Source organism: Anopheles stephensi, chromosome 3 (assembly GCF_013141755.1).
Source record: "Anopheles stephensi strain Indian chromosome 3, UCI_ANSTEP_V1.0, whole genome shotgun sequence".
Lineage (NCBI taxonomy): Eukaryota > Metazoa > Arthropoda > Insecta > Diptera > Culicidae > Anopheles > Anopheles stephensi.
This window is the reverse complement of record NC_050203.1, coordinates 40,387,266-40,405,882: the sequence shown is the minus strand read 5'-3', so window position 1 is coordinate 40,405,882 and position 18,617 is coordinate 40,387,266. Positions and strand designations below refer to the sequence as shown.

The 18,617-nt window shown below is 44.6% G+C and overlaps 2 protein-coding genes across 3 annotated transcripts in view; both read right to left on the bottom strand.

The window, feature by feature from the left end:
• The window catches only part of LOC118511996 (potassium voltage-gated channel subfamily H member 8), a 58,566-nt gene extending 57,650 nt beyond the window's left edge, over positions 1–916 (bottom strand). For both annotated transcript variants that reach the window (XM_036055735.1, XM_036055737.1), the window contains exon 1: positions 614–916. The gene's annotated coding sequence lies outside the window, so the exon portion shown is untranslated. The remainder of the gene's footprint in view (positions 1–613) is intronic.
• Positions 917–15,274: 14,358 nt separating this feature from the next.
• Positions 15,275–18,471, bottom strand: LOC118511997 (protein kintoun). The gene is made up of 3 exons (XM_036055740.1): positions 16,026–18,471; positions 15,842–15,962; positions 15,275–15,744 (listed from the first exon to the last, which is right to left on the bottom strand). Exons 1-3 carry the CDS (start codon positions 18,305–18,307, stop codon positions 15,457–15,459), a joined length of 2,691 nt encoding a protein of 896 aa, XP_035911633.1. The 5' UTR covers positions 18,308–18,471; the 3' UTR covers positions 15,275–15,456.
• Positions 18,472–18,617: the final 146 nt, after the last annotated feature.

Here is an 18,617-nt window from a genome sequence, read left to right as displayed (position 1 = left end):
CACCATGCAGGTCCTGCTCACTGGTGGAACTCGAACCGGGAACTGCTAGCTCAAGAACTGCGTCAGCTGCACACTTTTTGCACTTGGACGACGGGTTCCTTTAAAGCACACCAATAACGTACAAAACTCGTGAAGCATTTCAAAAGAACCAGACTGGCCCAGAACACACAACGCGATCCGAAAAATCCAATTCTAGCAGGAGGAGCATCGGGGAATTCGAAACTGTTGCAAAGCTTCACTTTGTTGCCACTGAAGCTTAGGAGGCAGAAGAAGCTTTGCTTGGAATCCCGGAATTAATCGCACCGAATCGCCCAGCATCTCGCACGTGCCCTACTGGGAATGCTCGCCAATTCCAACGCAAAGGTTCACCAACACTAAGTGTGTGTGTGTGTGTGTGTGCACGCGTGTGGTGACAGTTGTTAGACTTCCTCCATAAACGAGCACCGAAAAACACACACACACAGTTACGCACTCACTCATTCACAAACGCTAAACAAACTTCATTAGAAAAGCCACATGGCTTCTCGTCGTGGTCTGGGATATTCAATTCCTTCGCCACCACCGCACCACCAGCGCCGGTTCACTGCTTGCGCGCGGCACATTATCCACTAACCTTTGGCGGTTTGCTCCTTCGGCGGGAAGCTGAGAAACCCAGACTCAGAGGCGTACGGACTACGGAGACGGCAGGCGACGACGTTCCCCGGGGACGTAATTGACGTGGGGGACGACCAGGAGCACTCGGCGGCGCGACGTTACAACAGCCTGTGTGTCCCAGGCTACGGCCGTGGCTACATGTGACCAGATGTCTCACTGGTCTGGTGAATCCCCGCTAGAATCCCAGCCTGACTGCAACGAGCACGGCAACTGGCGCAGCGAGCGAGACCGAGTGACGGAACCGGACCAACGATTGGATCAGCGCGGAATGAACCGATCCAACAAACTGTTGCCCTGGGCAAGAGTATGGCTTCCAAGCACGTTCGGGTTCGGGTTGCCTCGTTCGCCAAACTGCTCTGGCGGCACATGCGCAACGCAACCGGTCGGCAAGCTGAACGCTCCAGTTGCGTCCGGCCGGACTGCCGAACAGTTGGCAGTCCGCGTGCGGAACTGCCGGATGAATTCGCTCGGTTGTGGCTCGGTCGCTTCCAGCACTCGGAGACTCGACGGAGATTGGTCTACTTCCCGGATTTCGGGAACGTCTTTCGCTACACTGCACAGCACCAACATACCAGTCAGCCACAGTCGGGAGCTTCCCGGAGGAAGACGGTTTTTGCAAACAGCACATGGGCAAGGATTCTATGCCGGATGGCCGGAAGCGCCAGATGCGAACGGTTCCATGGGTTCGTCGTCGTCGGGAAGCTGGGAAGCTTGTTTCAGTTCCAACGAGTTTCACACCAACCGGGGCATGATGATTCAGCGACACACCGATCCCCGGAGAATCACGACGGTTGGCATGCGGTTGGCTTTTCTCACCACGGTGGAAAGATAGGGAAAATCCGTTGAACTGCTCCGAAAATCACTCTACCTGATAAAAGACCGACCTGATAGCTGCTGTCGCCTCTGTTTGCCAAATGCTTGCACACTACGAAGGGGGCCACCTGCCTGATAACCGTCGACTACCAACTGCCACCCATGCATTTTGTGACCTTCATTCCTGGCGCGAACGAGTTCTTCGTGTTAGAAAAAGTCAGAGATTTGAAGCATCGATTAAAACATTGCCCCGGTAGATGGGATGGGATCTACCCGGGGAACCCATCATTTGGAATTGCAAAACAAAAGCACCTCGCGAATGCAAACAAACAAAACATTGCCATTGCCAAGTTAGGACAAACAATGAGGAGGGATGGGGAGTAGGGGTTGGATTGGGTGACCCAGGCAATGACGATAGGAAATGGAAGCACACGGTGCTTTTCAGATACACACACACTCACTCATGGGGGCGATGGGGAGTTTATCATTCCCAGGACGGAATCGGGCAAATTTACGCTTCCATAATGAAACCTTTTTCGTTTTTACGCAACGTTACGTTAATGCATTTCAGGCACGTTCATTTCGAATTCCAAGCCGTCACCTGGACATGTTAGTTCTGGACCGATATTTAGTTCTGGTCAAATAATCCTTTAATCGCAAACGGCCGCGTTTGCTTCTCGCTTTCACAAAACTTATCACAAGTATAGGAGGTTTTTTAATGTTTAAGCAGCAAGAAAATGGTACTTGCCCCGTATTCGAGGAAATGAGGTCCAGCGCTGGGCGATAGAGCGAATATTTGATCAGATTATGAAACTACCAACCAGCGAGAAAGTGTGTGTGTGTGTGTGTGTGTGATTGATCCTAAGCAAATAGTGCCGCTGTGTATGGCGTAGCGGCAACAACATCCAACGACCCAATCGGCAGGCGTGGGAACAAGGATATACTGTAGGACTTGGGCTAAACTATTTGTCTGCCGTCTTGGGCAGCTTTTTCAGTTTTTTTGTTGTTGTTATTTGCTTTAAAGAATGTTGCTTTAGGATTTCTACAGAACTCGAGTTGCGAGTTGTTTATGGTGGAGATGTAATTGACTGTAGAATGTGTCTTTGCAACGGTGATGTGCAGATAATATTCATTCAGGAGATTGTAAGACCATTATCCTATTTTTCTTAATCAAAAGGAATGTAAATGATATTGTAAATAATGCAGAGTATTATGAGAGTAGTGATGGTAAAATAGGTAAAATGATAGTGATGCATCAGAAATAGAGACGAATGAGGTGCGATGGATCAAGCTTTCTTTAAACTAACCAACCAACCATGTAGTTGGCCGGCAACAAAATTCAGCGAAACCTAACAGAAGTAAAGTTTAAACGATTTGACAAAAAGTTGTACCTTTTTACGTACATACGTTCGGTGATGATAATCCGCTAAAGAAATCGCTTGGACTGCTCTTGATAAAACTTTAAAACCCGCGTAAACTTTAAACTGCGTTGCCGTCGTCTGTCAAACGTTTAGCTCGGTTTTACCGGCGAACATACCATTTACATCACTACAGCTTCAAGCCATGATAGACAGCCACGACTTCGTTGCCCATGTTGGCTGGAAGGAAAACTTGACTATGGGCAGATATGACGTTTCATGCAAAGCATTTTCAGGAAAATTTCATTTTCCGCCCGATCGTACTGCACATAGAGTTGCGAGAATCTTTTGCTTGTTCAAACTTGTTCAACATGTACGGACCAACAACACAGGAGTTATTGTGAAACTATCAAGCCGCATATTTTATTACATCATTTAAATGATTTCTGTCTAAAAACAGATCAATCATTTTACTATTAGAAATCTAGATACCAAGTAAGAGATCCCTATTTTCTGTTCCGGTTTTAAAAGTCGATGAAATACCTAAAGTTAGGCAGTTCCATGCTGTCAAGTGCCTAAATGGTGCCTAAATAAATCATGTCAATGACTTGTCAGGTGTATGATCAGTATTTGTGTAATTTCTGTAGCTTCATAAAACTCCTTTAGTTGCTTCTCGTTATTCAGCTCGAAATACAGGATATTGAATAGATTCCTCCAGCTGGTTGACATAAATTTCTAAGAGAAGTTGTTGGTCACACGGTAATTTTCTATAAGTATCCGAGAAAATATGTTGTACTATACTATAATATACTAAATATACTCGCTATTTACTAGCTTGTAAATTGTTCGCTATTGAATACAAATTCAGTGAGTGTTCAAAATGAATCCTGAACACAACACAGTCCGATCGGTAGTCGATTGGCAATCAGAGTATTCTCCGAGTATTAAATATCGGAACTGTGGGCAGTGGCATAAATTTTCCCCTAAAGTAAATTAATTACATTAATTTTGCTACATGAAAAACTCCAATGAGGATTTTTAATCGATCACAAAACTTCGATCATCGTTTCGACGTACCTGAATTTCTGCACGTCGTTTTAGGTTAAGAACACAATAACTTTAAAATTCGTTTTTCATTAACTACGATACGGTGGCCAACGCGGTACATTGGACTGACTATTCCACTCCGGGTAAAGTTAAGTCAAGGCAGCCAGAAACTTTAAGAAAACACCTCTTGTGCCTGTAAAAAATATGATTAAACAGATCCACGTGTTTGAAAGTGGAACGTTACAAGTTGTACACATGTACCATAGTTAAACAATATAAAATAAGTTAAAATATATAAACTTCCATGTTTGTTTTATATATTTTCAAACGGACTTATATTTATAACATCGAACTTTTAAACGTAAACATTTCACGCCAATAAAACATCAAACGCATGGACGCAGCACATACATCGAATCAGGCAGAGATAACCGCTTGGACGCTAGGACGAATCTGATTACTCAATCTTTCACTAGGACGCTCACGCTCGTTCGCTGACCTCTCGGTAGATCGCACTAACACATCAACCGGTAACCGTTGCATGTCACCGGTGAGTTCCCGTGACAGATCTATCGAGCCTGGTTGCACCATAACACAAACAAACACAAAATTTAGTGAGATGAGTATCTTCTTCGTCTTCTTGGCCAAACGCCCTCTTAAGGTCATGCCTGCCATTTCTGGTTTACTTGACTTAATGATACCGCATAGTTGGATAATCAAGTCCTCACTATGGGGCAACGACCCAGATGGGATTTAAACCCCGATTCTTTCGTGTGAAGACCTTCGCTGCTGTCACATCTGCCACCGTGGCGCTCAAGTCTAGTAAACCAGAAATGGCTGGTATGACCTAAAAGATCGTTTGGCCAAAAAGAGAGAGAGGGAGAGAATTAAAGATCGTGAGAAAAGTAAGATGTGAATAGATTAATCAGGAAAACGATTTTCATTAACTTTTTGCCATTCTGACGGTTTTGCCAGGCGGCCAAACAAGGTAGGACAATAAAAAAAAATTAAATTATTTTCTCCAGGAACCCTTGAAATCGAACAATTGCTGGACTTTGAGGACAATTTTCTTAACTTAAAGCTGGACAGTCCTCATAGTTAAACCTAAGTGAGGCACGTTTGGCCACGGTATTAATTAAAAATGTGCACACATTATTTCAAAACTACTTTAATTTATATTAGAAGCTAAAACAAACTAAACCATTTTGAGCGGTTAAATAAAAATAATTTCCATAAAAACGCAACTGTCTTGATTTCCGTTTGGTTTGTAATTATCAGCGACATTTCTTCACTATTTTGTCCATTTCGGCCATTTGGCAAACCGATTTACAATTTTATTTTTTTGTAAGTGGTTAATTGAAAGGTGTATGCAAAGATGATCGCAAAGCCCCAAAAAAGGCTGAAATCCAGTTCTAGGCTAAAAAAAGTCTTCAAAGTCCAGCAATTGCACGATGTTAAGGTTTCCGGATTTCTGTTTGAGGCACTTTATTTGCCATAACATAATTCATAATGTTGACAACAAGGGTTATAAAGACATCGAGCTCGATGCAATGGACGAATTCTACCGCTTCCTTCGTTAGCTCTCATGCGGCATGAGACACAACATGGGATACATCGTTAAAAGAATTATTGTAAAATTAGGGAATTTTCTAAGTTAGGTGTAGCATAATCTGTAGTTATAAGTAAGGTGAAGTTTGACAACTTACAATTGGGTATTGTTTTTGGCATATTCTTCCTATATTTTTAAACTTCAGTATGTATGTGGAGCATTACCGAATTAGTATGAACATTGAGCATATTGAAATCTGAGTATTCTTTAGCCCGCAATGTATTTTTACGATTTCGATTCTAACACAGCAATTTCTGAACGAACACATTCATAGGTGCATCAGAAAGTTTAGATGTGTTGGGTCTCTTAACCATGGTTTACAATGATCATATCTAATAAAAGTAAGAAAAATGTTCTTATTCTACCTCATTCAATAAATAATTCCCTAAAACAAATTTCAAATCCTTAAATTTAAGCGTAAATCGCGTAGATTTTCTACACAAAAAGTGAGCTATTGCTGTATTGCTTACGATCTGTTTTTTGTTTACTACAAACGATGATTCAAATCGCTTTTGACGCAATTTCATCGATTGGTGCCTCACAATATAGTGCAATATCCCGAGAATCAATATCCATCCGCCGCTCAAGGGCACGCACAGTGCGATATATCTGTTACGATATATAACAATCGATAGCCGTTATCGTAGGCTTCCCTCCACACAAATGCTATTCAATTTAAGTGATAAGAATCATGCCGGCCGAGCAATGGGTAGCCGAGACCGTGGAAAAAAGGTAGCAAACGATTTACTTTGCCCTCGCTGCTGCTCGATTGCCGATACTAAATGCTGCAGTAATTTCAAACGAAAGTTACTTTAACCTTGAAATAAGCTTAAATGTTTAATGTTTCGGGGTAAAGCGCAGGAAATACTGGGAACATTTCCCCTGGGAGCATGAGCCAGAGCTCAATAATATCAGACGATTTAACATCACGGTTGAAATAAATCAAGGGAGACTCTCCAAGTCTGTATGATTAATATAAGTCTCGTACAAATGCATCATAGCTTACAACGACTCCATCCTTCAAAGCCTGACGAACATTGAAAAAGCCCTCCACAAACAAAACGCACACTGCGCGGCTATAAAGTGCTTCCCGGTGGGTAGCTAATTTCCCCCCGAAAAACTTGTTATTTACATGCTAGTACCAGGAGCGAGCAAATCAAACAACCCAATTAAACCGTTTGCCTCAAACAATTACCATCCGGCAATTGACTTCATACAGGCGCCGTACGCATAAGTGACTTTTTTAGTGTTTTTATCGTGCTATCGAAATAAACGAATCCCTCGGCCGTTTTTGTAGTCGTCGTCGTCGTCCGCGAAACAGTGCGTTTACAAGCGCTTCTAGAACATTACGCTCGAACGACCGGCGTTTCCCATTGGGCAACCCAAAAGTCAAGAGCATGGTTACACAGAATCCAACCCATTTCCTCCAACAGCTTCCCAACAATAGCTACCGCGTGGAAAATGCGTGCAAAACAATGCTGGATGAAATAAAACATACATTACGGCCCATGTCGGCATGCCCTTCTGCCTCTGTCCGCCATTTCCCATCCGTATTTTTCAATCTGGCCAATTTTACCGGCACTAGGTACGCCATTAACCTGTTGATAAGTGCGGGCGAGAGAGAGAGAGAGAGTGGGAGAGAGCTCCAAAAATATTTCCACCTTTCGCTACTCACTCCGTTCACACTCCGCCAGCTGCTGCTCCTGATGCTACTCCTGCCAATGCCGCCATTGCTCACTTCCGCTGGTGTGGCGCATTACTCCATCGGTATGCATCTTTCGATTGGCGCTTTGCAACTGGTGGTCGACCTGTGGCTGCTCACATCGTGTCGGTGCCGTTTGTTCAATCGATCAGTGCTCACTCCTTTCACTCCCCGGCTCCTCTCCCTCTCGTTGGGGCCAGCCCTGATCGGCGCCATTGCTTAGCTCGGGGAGACTGGGCGGGCGGGTGGCCAAAGGTGAGGACCCCCGTTTTATATATATGATTGCTCATCAATTTGCCTTCCGTTTTGCCAACAAATCCTAACCATGAGGCTAATGAGTCATGAATTAGATCGGCTTTTATGTCGGGTGCCGCCACGGCACATTACCCGGGGCAACCGGAACCGGCGATGGAGCGGACGGAGGAGCGGTACGGAGTGACGGGAAAATTACGAGTGAGAAAAATCGACACCATATTTATCGCCGTTGTTTGTGCGATTATTATTTCTGGCCGGCGTTTTCTTTTTCTACTCCTTCGGCTTTCTTTCCGCTTCTGCCTGTGTGTGTGTCGGAGGGATTTTCGCTCGGTCGGTTGGTTCAACAGCAGGAGGCCCAGGTACGGAAGGAACAATTTTGATATTCGCCGGGCGCCTGACGTTTGCCTGAGTTTCGTGATGAGGATTTGATTTTCCTCGAATCTGTCTTCCCACCCGCTGCCTGCTAGCGTCTTCCACACTTTTGGACGGCTAGCTGCTAGTTCAACGGCACTCAAGATGAATAATTTAACCAACTTCCGGTGGCCACGCTAATTAGCCACCAAACGCGTGACGGTTGTTGTCTCATTTCTTGCTGTCGCATTTTCGTTTTATTTTTGAGTAAAAATGTGGCACAAAAAGATTATGCAACCGAGATGAATTTAGTGCTTATTGATTTAAATATAAAACAAATGCTTAGATATTTAAAAATAAATGTTTGCATGATGTCGTTGAAATGGTTATTTATCATGTAAAAATAGTTTACATAAGTATAGTAAAAAGATGCAATAATATGCATAATAAATAACTTATTGGCAGTTTTTTATGAGTGGTAAGTCTATAGCATATAATATCAACCGCAAACTCCAACAACCGCCTGTCATCATGATGTCCAAGTTCGCGGTTCGTGTATTATGTTTATTGTGGTACTTAGTGGTTCCCAAACAGCCACAACTAGAGATCTAGAGATTAGTGGTAGAAAGAGGTAAAAAAAGCATTAAAATCATCAACGACACCAAGGATGTTCCTGGCCGTTAATAACCCTCCTGATAACTCCATTAGGACGGATAATAAACACGAAGATTAACTGCAATGTAGCAATTCGTTGAGACAATTATCTCTAATAATCACATCATGAAAGATCAATTATGAGCAAGAGCGCGGAACTAAGGATTGTTGGTTGATATCATTTTCGCAAAAGCAAATCTAATGCGCAAAAGAGGTTTATATGAATCACATACGGCTATCCAAATTGCCCGCGTTTTCTCGCTAATGCGTTCGGTTTTTTGTATTGTAACAATTTTATTATACAGTAACTGGTCTAGGGACCATGTCCAAGGAACCTTGTCTCCCAAAGCTCTTAACATTTTCTCATATCATCACTCCTCAATGGAAGGGATCTCGCGACGAAAAAGCCTCTAATGGATATTTAGGAATCCTTATAGTAAGAGACATTTTTTATCCAAAGTTTTGTCAGAATGCTAAATATAAAGTTTAAAAAATCCGACGACAGGCACAATACACTGGACATACAAAAACTGGTTTAGCACTCACACGAACATGTTTTGTATGATTGAGTGGCTGGATGTTGGGCACAATTTCTTGAGTTTGTGCGTAGTCAGCCTGTTGCGAATTGCAACGCCTGACCAGCAATAAAAAGGGCGAGTGGATTCTTTAGTATACTTTATTCTACGAAACTAAAAATTCGTCCGCTTGGCATGCTGGTCAAGATCAAAAAGAAAGATCCTTTGCTCGTTCTATCGATCGTTAAGCCAGACCACGTCATCCTTCGCTACGGGTCCGTCCGCCGATTTCGTCCCCTCGCGGCCGGTAGCACAAGCTGACAATAGGCGCGCGTGCCGTCCTCCAACAACCGCGTCGTTACCATAAAGTAACACAGTCAAACCTTTTCTTCCATCATAGAGATACTTGTTGTATGTTGTATGTTCAGGATCATCTTAAGGAACCTATTTTGAATCATTTGTACTGCCAACATATCACGTACGGAGCATCGTCCTCATGCATTACAGCCGTACATCAGTGCCGGTGACACTACTATACACAGTCAGTTTATTCCCAATACAACTTGGACAAGTATCCGAATACTTTAAGTCTTCTTCTTCTTCTTTCTTAGCCTAACGACCTCTAAGGTCAGCCTGCCATTTCTAGCTTACTAGACTTATTGATACCGCATAGTTCAATAGTCAGTCCTCACTACGGGGGAACGATCAAGATGAGATTTAAATCCAGGTCCTGCCGTGTGAAGACCGGCGCTGCTATCGCATCTACCGCCGGAAGATGTTGAATATGGGTTTTGAAGGAGAGTTTGCGATCGATTACTGCTCCTAGTCATTTTACGTAGTCAAACTAAGGGATGAGAGTGTAAAGTTTTTGCAGTTTAACGACCCTGCGCTCGATTGTGGTCGAACGCATTCCGAACTTGTAAGGAAATACAATCTCAGTCTTAGTATTGTTCGCCATAATTTCGCACTCGGAGAAATTTTGAGTGTAAGCATTCAGTACCCCTTTGCAAACCTCTTCCAGAAATTTGTAGCGATTTGTGTACAGGATAGCAGTATCATCAGCGTATAGTAAACAGAGAAGAGGCGCCTGCTGTGAAGCAGTTATACAGTAGGGGTCCAAGAACACATCCCTGGGGCACTCCGGCACAGTTCGTGTTAATTCGATAACGAACCATTGTTGAACCGACCACGCGAAGGAATGGTCGATTCGGAGATCTTCGCGTAGATTCCTGGCTTTGTCAGAGTTGCTTGAATCAGGCGGCTAACCTTTTTTCCTGGATAACCACGAGAAGTTTTTAGCGGCGGACTCGCACTTCACTAACTCGGCGTGGACAACGGGAATGCCGTAGCTCGATCAGACGATTAACCTTTTTTCCTGGATAACCAGGAGAAGTATCTAACCGTGGTTCTTGCTTGGCTTGATTTCGCCTAATTCTTCCGACCACACCAACACCAAAGTGCGGGACCAACATCCGGAGGGAAGGCAAAGGTGAAACTTTCCCGATTCTGTATGGATACCCAAGCAATGAAACACAAGCTTCTTCGTTGAGGTTTGGATTACAAGTCAATTTTATTCTCAAAAAATCCTGTCTTATATACTAAAATTCTGTGGGAAAAAGAACATGAAATAGCATTACATCGATCTCCTTTATCCTAACTCGGTATGCTGATGCGTTTGACCCCTGACAGGCGTCGGCTAGTGTAGGAGGTCTGTAATGTTACAATGTCTGGCGATTGTTACCCTATCGTTTTATGACCACGGGTGCATCTGTGGTTCAGATGCGTATGCCTATTTTCCTATTGCCTATTGCCTGTGCGTCGTTTATTCTATTCGTCAAATTGGTCTTTCCTTCACTGCCCTACGACCGTGCCTTGATCTTCGAGTTGGTCGTATTTTCGTGAAACTAATCGCGCAATGACAATGTATGCGTTGTGTTCTAGTGCTAGCCCTTTATGGCCCATGTTCTTCACTTTCGTTTTTATTACATGGCTTGAGTTTATTTATGATTCTTATATCCAGACATTGTCCCCCTTCTGATATTTCCAATAACGCACCATACTTTCGTTTTCCTCACTAATATTACTAATGTTTTCCTAAGCTAATATTTTCCGGTGAGAATTTATCCTAAACGAAAGATATTCAGTCATTTATATTTTTTTCATCTAACTCTTGCATGCCGTTAGTTAAGCTCAATTTTATTTTGTCGCGTTCGCAACAGTTCGGAAATGGATCAGATCGAACTGAACCCATCTGAACGTCCGGCGTGCGCTGATAAATGATAGTTCTGTATTATCTTAACCAGATAGCCATGGGGACTTTGAACCCGGATTTTATGCAGGAGCTCATCATACCAGACACGGTCAAATGCGTTACCCTGCCACTTGGCGGCATCAACTATGCCAGCACACGTTGCAGTTGATGAGCTGCAGAATGCAACCTTCTGAAACCAAATTTAACCTCCGCAAAGGTGTCGCTGGCAGCGCAATGCGCCTTCACTAGGGCGTGAATTATCCGAGGAAAAGGTTAACTTATCGCACTCAACGGGGAAAATGGCCGGTAGCTACAAAATCGAACGAGTTATGTATGTTATGGAGTACTGATGTTCCCTCATGAATCCTGGTCCAGGGAATACATGTGCCAACTGGACATTCATATCTCTATTCGTTTGGTACATGGCTCTTTATCGATTTTAACGCCACATATGACTGGTAATCCAGAGTAAAGCTATACAACGCAATGAGATCTTTTGGGATCCCGGCCAAGCTTACTAGTCTTGTAAGAGAGGCAATAGCCAACATTACATGCCAGGTGAAGGTGGATGGAAAACTCTCAGGGCCCTTTGCTTCCACCAAGAGACTGCGCCAGCGAGATGTGCTTGCTTGTCTTCTTTTTTTTTTAGTCTGATGCTAGAGAGAGCCGTCCATGAGTCAGAGATGGAAGCATAAACTGATGCCATTGGGATGAGGTTCTCCATCGTAGCAGAAGCTCGAGCATAGGATCGAACGTGAGGCACTAAACCTCGGGTTGGAGATGAACAAGGCGAAAGCCCAATGGTGGTTGATGGTTGCACTTCCTGCGGCCCTACAGACCAACATATTTGACACTAGGTGACCACACTTTTGAAGTCGCCCAAGCCTTCACCAATCTGGGGTCATAAGTCAGCACCGACAACATGGACGCGCAAGGGTACTGGCTGCCAGCTGGTTGTACTGCAACCTGAGGTAACTTCACCACTCAAAATACCTATCAGGATTGACGAAGCTGAGACTGTAGAGAACATTTATATTCCCAGTACTCACAATGGTCTCTGAGACATGGACAACTTCAAAAACTGATGAATTCCTCTTAGCAGTGTTCAAGAGGTCTGTTTACTTAGATGGATTTCCGGACCCATATGAGTGGAGTGATCTCATGGTAGAGGCGACAGCGGCGCCGGTCTTCACACGGACTGGGGTTCAAATTTCATCCAGTCTGCTTCCTCGTTCACAGAACTGCTGCTCAGCTACGGGTAAAATCAAGTGAAGGGAAGCAAGAAATGACAGGCTAAAACATTTCGAGGTTATAATGGCCAAAGAAGAAGAAAATGTGTGGAAGGACAATGGATGAGTTGTTAGAATGACGGTCGTTTCATCTTTTACTGCAGTCAAGCTACTACCACTTAGCATCGTGCCCGGAAGATTCCAACAAAAATTGTCCTGTTTCGAAGTTAGTTTTTTATAATTCGATTATATATTCGATTATATATATTATATATTTTATATTGCCCTTCTCTAGCAAAACAGAAAACATCTCTTTAAAGTCTTTCCTACTATAAACCCTCTTTTCATAACATGCTTACAAGACGATCCTAACGGGTTGTTTGATTCCACCTTACCTTTAGGTGTAGAGAGTTTAAACAGTTTTAAAGGGATTACTTTTGGCGCAAATTGTTCGTTACGGGCAAAACGCTCGTTTGAAAAGTATGTACAATAACTTTTCTCACACGTTAAAGATACATGACCTTTCCTTACCGCAACCGTGTGAGTTATTTTTGGAACATAAATATCAACAAAACCATCCACAGCATAGGATAAGCATAACGTCCTGGATAAACATTTACATGCGTATGTGAAGCAAGTATTTTCGATAAATTTTGTGGCACGTTTCACAGTAATTTCAGAAAAGAAAGATATTTTTAAGAAAAGGTAACCCCCTCGTTGCGCGTAACTCTTTTCCATTCAACGAGCAACATACACGTAGCCTTTTTTTCTCTTTGGACAAATGTATAGAATCGCATTGTTGGAGTATAGGGTTTAGGCATAATTGAGTTAAAAAGAAATAAAATATATGTCAAAAGCGTTAATAGTATTTATCTCGGACTGAAGGTCGAGGCGATGGCGACGGCGGACTTCACATGGCAGAGCTGAATATCGATTCCCATCCAAACCATTCCCTCTTAAGGTTCTTCAAGCCAAGTAGAATAAAAATATGAGGACAATTCCAAAATTTAGACATATATTTCCGGTTTTTGTATCAATTGAATAAATGAAATCTTCTTCATCTTCTTCTTCTTCTTTGTGAGGTTATATCACGGTTCGGTGAGGAATAATTGAGATCAATTACTTACTTGTAAACGCTTGGCCTGCTGCAAAATTTGGCGGCCGCATTATCACTATTACTCTACCTCAGTTTGAGCTGTGTTGTTTGGAGACATTCTCATGACATGAACAGCCCACTGGAGTCTGGTCTTCATTGTGCTTCGATTTCTCCCGAAAGAGGATTTCGTCCGTTTTGGACAGAGTTCATGGTTCATGAGATCGTAAAAAGTGTTTTGATTGGAGAAGTTACTTCAGGCAAGTTTCCGTATGACAACCAGGTCCAACGCGGTTGTTGGTGTTAACTTTTGACCCAAGGTAGGTGAGATTACGGTTGACTTCGAACATACGATCACCTGATATCTGTACAACTTTCCCGCGTATCTTCTTCTTTCTTCAAGAAAGCTTGGCCTCATCTACGCCTCGTACCGCACGAATCGCTGGCAAGTCCCTTCCTGGTAGGGCATCCGGCATCCTCATCACGTGCCCTAAACAGCGTACCCTTCCGCGGCTTTGGCAACCGTCAGGTTGTCTACATCGCCAAATAGCTCAGCTAGCTCGAGGTACATTCTCCTTCTCCACAAGCCCTGCTCTTACACACCACCAAAGATAGTCCCCCGCTCGAAGATGGCGAGTACATAAGAGTTCTCCGCCAGCATAATCCAGGATTCATGCCCATACAGGACTTCCGGCCTTTCAGCTATCTAATGGGACTGATAGCTCCATCAGCTGCTCATCCAACTCCTCGAAGCTGCGTTTTTTATCCTGAAAGAGCAGGGTCCGCTGCCTTCTCAGTCATTTGTAGTTCTCCACGTTTTACCGCGTTTCGCGCTGGACCATTCTGGTACGCGCTGCGTTCTTCTCGGATAGTGCTCGCCTCCACTCATCATCAAACCATTCCTTCCTCTGGTTCGCTCGGCCATGGTGCTAATTGTTAGCTCCAACCGTCACATCGCCTCGGTAGCTTACCAGGCGCGATCGCGCCGACCCTCGCCACATGAGCTTGCCTCAGCCGATCCGTACAGAGCCTTGGGGTAGGCTGATAGCGCAGTGTATTAGCTACGCAGAGTTTCTGGTGTAACTTTACCATAACCAAGAAATGATATGAGTTGACGTTTGCTCGTCTGTCGGTCCGTACGACGATAATATCCAAGAACGTGGTACATCTGGGAACAGAACTGCTGTGTTTATCTCCAGCTAAACCAAAGGTACTGTGAATAGTCATGTGCTTGGTATCACCATTCCTTCGCATATCAGTTTTTATTAGCAAGGCGCTGATGTTTTTTTTACCATCATCATTTTAATGGTCGCTGTTCAACCCAAAGTTCGATCGTTCGATTAGCTTCTGGTACACTGGGGATTCTTAAACAAAGTTGTGTCTATTTAACTCACTTCAAAAATCAAACGCTTTCACGCTAGAAACTGAGTCTCTATACTATTTACATCCTTTTAGTAGAACTATGAACACCAAACTGAAATAATTGTAGTTTGTGCTTTTTATACTCTTTGTACGATGCGTACTTTGATTTGATTTCAACGAAATGCAACCATTCTACATCCAGGACCTGCGGTTGCTTAGATTCAATTGAATTAAGTAAATCACCATTGGACGGGAACCTCTTCCCGAGGTTATACTGCCCAGTGGAATACTTAAACGAGCCTCTTTCAAAACAATTGCAAGGAATAAACTGATGAGTGTGTGATATACTTTGCTCTAAAATGCATGCAGTAGCCACACATCTGTAACTGTGCAATGTATCGGCTTTCTTTATTCAAAATCATTCTATTCTAAGTATGTATTACCAGTCTACTTCGACGTTGAGACGTGCCTAATTAAAGAATAACACAATAAGTAAAGTGGGATAATGTGTAATAGATCGGGCTTTAACGCCTGAAACGGCCCGCCCGCAAACTCACGTGCGTTTAAATTTCGATATCGAAAATCATATCACTTTTGAACTCAATATTCTTTGCATTAGTACCTTGCTTCTTCCCGTTGTTCGACTTCGAACCAGCCGACTTACCGCTCTTGCTGTTGTTTTTCCGCTTCGACGCACTTTTCCCGCGTCCACCCGACATCTCGGCCGCTTTAACGGCCACAGCTTCCTTATCACCCGACTCCGAATCGAACGAAACACCGCTGTCGTGCTCCATCGCATCCTTGTCGTCGTGCTGGTCGCTGCTGGAACAATGCCCATCATCGTGACGGTGCTGCAAGGTAAAGCGCATATCAACCAAATAAGCATTTATCAGCCAAACGAAGGTGGTTATCGGGTGGCATGATTAGAGCGTCGTAACGTGTACATACCGCGTCTTTTTCATCGTTATCAGTGCTCTCCCCTTCGCTCATTCGACGGGCATCGGCACGGCGCTGCACTTCTTTCCTTTTCTGCGCTTTCTTCTTCATAGTTAGAATGCAAGAGTTTGATCTACAAATATTTAAATTTTTAAGTACATTGCTCGCACCTGATTGGTCGTGGCCAGCCGCTTACCTGAACAATTGCTTACGAATGGAGTTGTTGAAGCGTACTGTCTTGCGACACTCTTCTCCGATCGATCGGGCCATCTCCACCGACGTTCCCAAATCATCGACCGACGAACATTCGCTGATGCTGCGATCGTACGAGCTACGCTTCAGGATGCTCTTGTACTTGCGCGTCAGGGTCGGTATCGTCGCAGCTTCTTCTCCACCATCCGATTCCTTCACCGGGCCACACTCGGATATGCTGCGGGCTTTTCTCGCCTTCGTTTCCGGCGTGTCCACTACCTTGCCGGAAGGCGTTGGGTTTTGCTCCACTTTCGGCTGATCGAAATTGCCCGTCGTGGCTTCATTCTCCACGATCACCTTCAGATGATCGCAGAAGGAATCGGACAGCGATCGCTGCTTCTTCTTCTTGCGCGAATTCCGCTTCGCCTTTAGCATCGTTCTGGCCTTCTCCGCCTCAGAACCATCCTTCTCGTCGCACTCCTCTGCGGAAGTAGCCGAGCAAGCTTCCGGCATTGAAGATTTTTCTTCCTCTTTTTCCGTTTCGGGCTCGCGCACCGTTTGGTCGACTTCCTCCCGCTTGGTGATCTCGATGCTCATCAGCCCATCGGATTTCACCTTCGCCGTGGCATTGGCTTGACGCACCACTGCTATACACAGACTGTCGTCTTCGATTTCCTTCCCGAATTTATTGATCTTGTCCGTAATATCTTCCATTATGGAGTATTCCACGGTGTCGTGCTCATCCGGACCAGCATGATACGATGACACGTTGGCCGTGTTGAGTGTGATCTGAATAATCAGATTGTTGTCCCATTCCTCGTGCTGGATTTCGGTCACCTGTGCATTCGGGAAGCGTACGAAGAACAGGTAGAAGCAGGGGAAATATCCATTGCCCAGGTTTGAAAACCGACAGTACACCGAGTTGGACCGGTTATCGAGCTGGATCGTGCTCGGATCCACATTGCGCACGTTCAGCGTGAACGCGAGCAGGTTTTCCATTTTGTTCACAGAAAACTTGGGAAAAACAGTTTTTTTCGCTGCTTCCACCACGGACGACGGTACGGCAGTTATGGTGGCCTTTGCCATCGGTACCTCGACGGTGGCTGCTGGAATGGTATTTATTTCTTCGATCAGCTTGCCCGACTCTTTCGCCTGTTTAGCCGACGCGTTGACGCTGTTAATGTCCTGCAGCGTGATGTTGCGCTTCCGCAGTACGGGCAGCGTCACCGTGAGCGATCGTTCATCAATGTTGAAGCTGGCCTTCCCTTCGTTTTCCTTCACCTCGTAGGGTAGCTTTAGCTCCAGCTTGTACTTGGCAGGCTTTTCGCTCACCAGGTACATGGTTGTCTTAGTAACATCCAGCGCACACTCGGAGGCGGACCGTAGCAATGGCAGTGTGATGACTACTTTGAGCGCGCGTGGAATTGTTACATCGATTTTTGCATCCAGCTCGTTCGTCATTTCTCCGTACTCGACATCACGGCACTGGATGATTTTGTACTCTGGCGTAGCGTAAAAGGGATTAGCTCCGCCCGTACCAGTTACCGGCGCTCGATCGATGTTTTCCTTGTTTTTAGTCTTCCCCGTGCGCTCGTTGTGCGATTTGGGAGTTTTCGTTTCCGACATTTTCGAATCTTCCGCTTTGGGAAGTGGTGGCAGCAATTTGTCGAACAGTTCGTCCTTCGGCAGACTATCGCAGCCGGGCATTTTCTGTCGGACCACCGCAGAACTGGGGGTACCTTTGTACTGTAGCTTGGGGAAGCGCAAATTGGCCCGGTCCAGCTTCACACTGAACGACTTCTCCACGGCATCGAGCGACGTGTCGTTGAGCAGCTTCCGGAAGCCGTCATTTTTCGAAGCCAAATGCAGCGCGTCCGGGTGGAACATAACATCGTACACGATGCACTCAATTTGCTTGTTGTCGTAATCCTTTCTCGGTTGCGACTGGGCGTACGGGATGCTCCACTTCAGACCCTTCGTACCGTCCTCATTTACGCCGGACGTGCTGGTAGGTTTCTGCACCAGCTCGCACTGGCACACGTTTACGAACCCCTTCCGCTTACCGTCGACGATTGTTTTGATTACGTAACCCGGCGACGGCTTCAGGAACTTTACGTCGTATCCTCGTTGCGCTTCGAGCTGGGACAGCTCGTCCTCGTACTGTTTCCGATTATCTCGCAGGTCGTTGCAGTACTCCATGAACAGGCCACGGAACTCCTCGTTGTCCAAACAACGGGTGATGTTTCGGAACTCGTCCCGCGAGATGTTAAAATCTTTCGTCGACATCTTTGGCCGAAATTGTGTTCAGAATGGCAAGGACAGACTGCGACTGGTAACGATAACGAACAAAAATAACTATTACGCAGTATACTTTGTTTATAACAAGATCAATTTTGCAGATGTTTCGTTGCCAAGATCCCGGCAAGTTTTTTTTAACAAATGACATATTTTTTAGTGCAGGCCTTGCACCTAGGCAATGGCGATGGACATCTGTGCTGACAGCAGAAACAAAACAATTTTTTAATATTTTGGGAAAATTTCTAATATGATTTAATTTGGGTAACAAAATATACAACAAAATTCTGCAAAATTATTG

Bases quoted from the DNA above. Each gene is read 5' to 3' on its own strand.
- LOC118511997 (XM_036055740.1), bottom strand. From the start codon at position 18,307: ATGTCGACGAAAGATTTTAACATCTCGCGGGACGAGTTCCGAAACATC. The intron at 15,963-16,025 runs GTAAGCGGCTGG...AAATATTTGTAG, and splicing joins ATTCGTAAGCAATTGTTCAG to ATCAAACTCTTGCATTCTAA. The intron at 15,745-15,841 runs GTATGTACACGT...TTTACCTTGCAG, and splicing joins ATAACGATGAAAAAGACGCG to CACCGTCACGATGATGGGCA.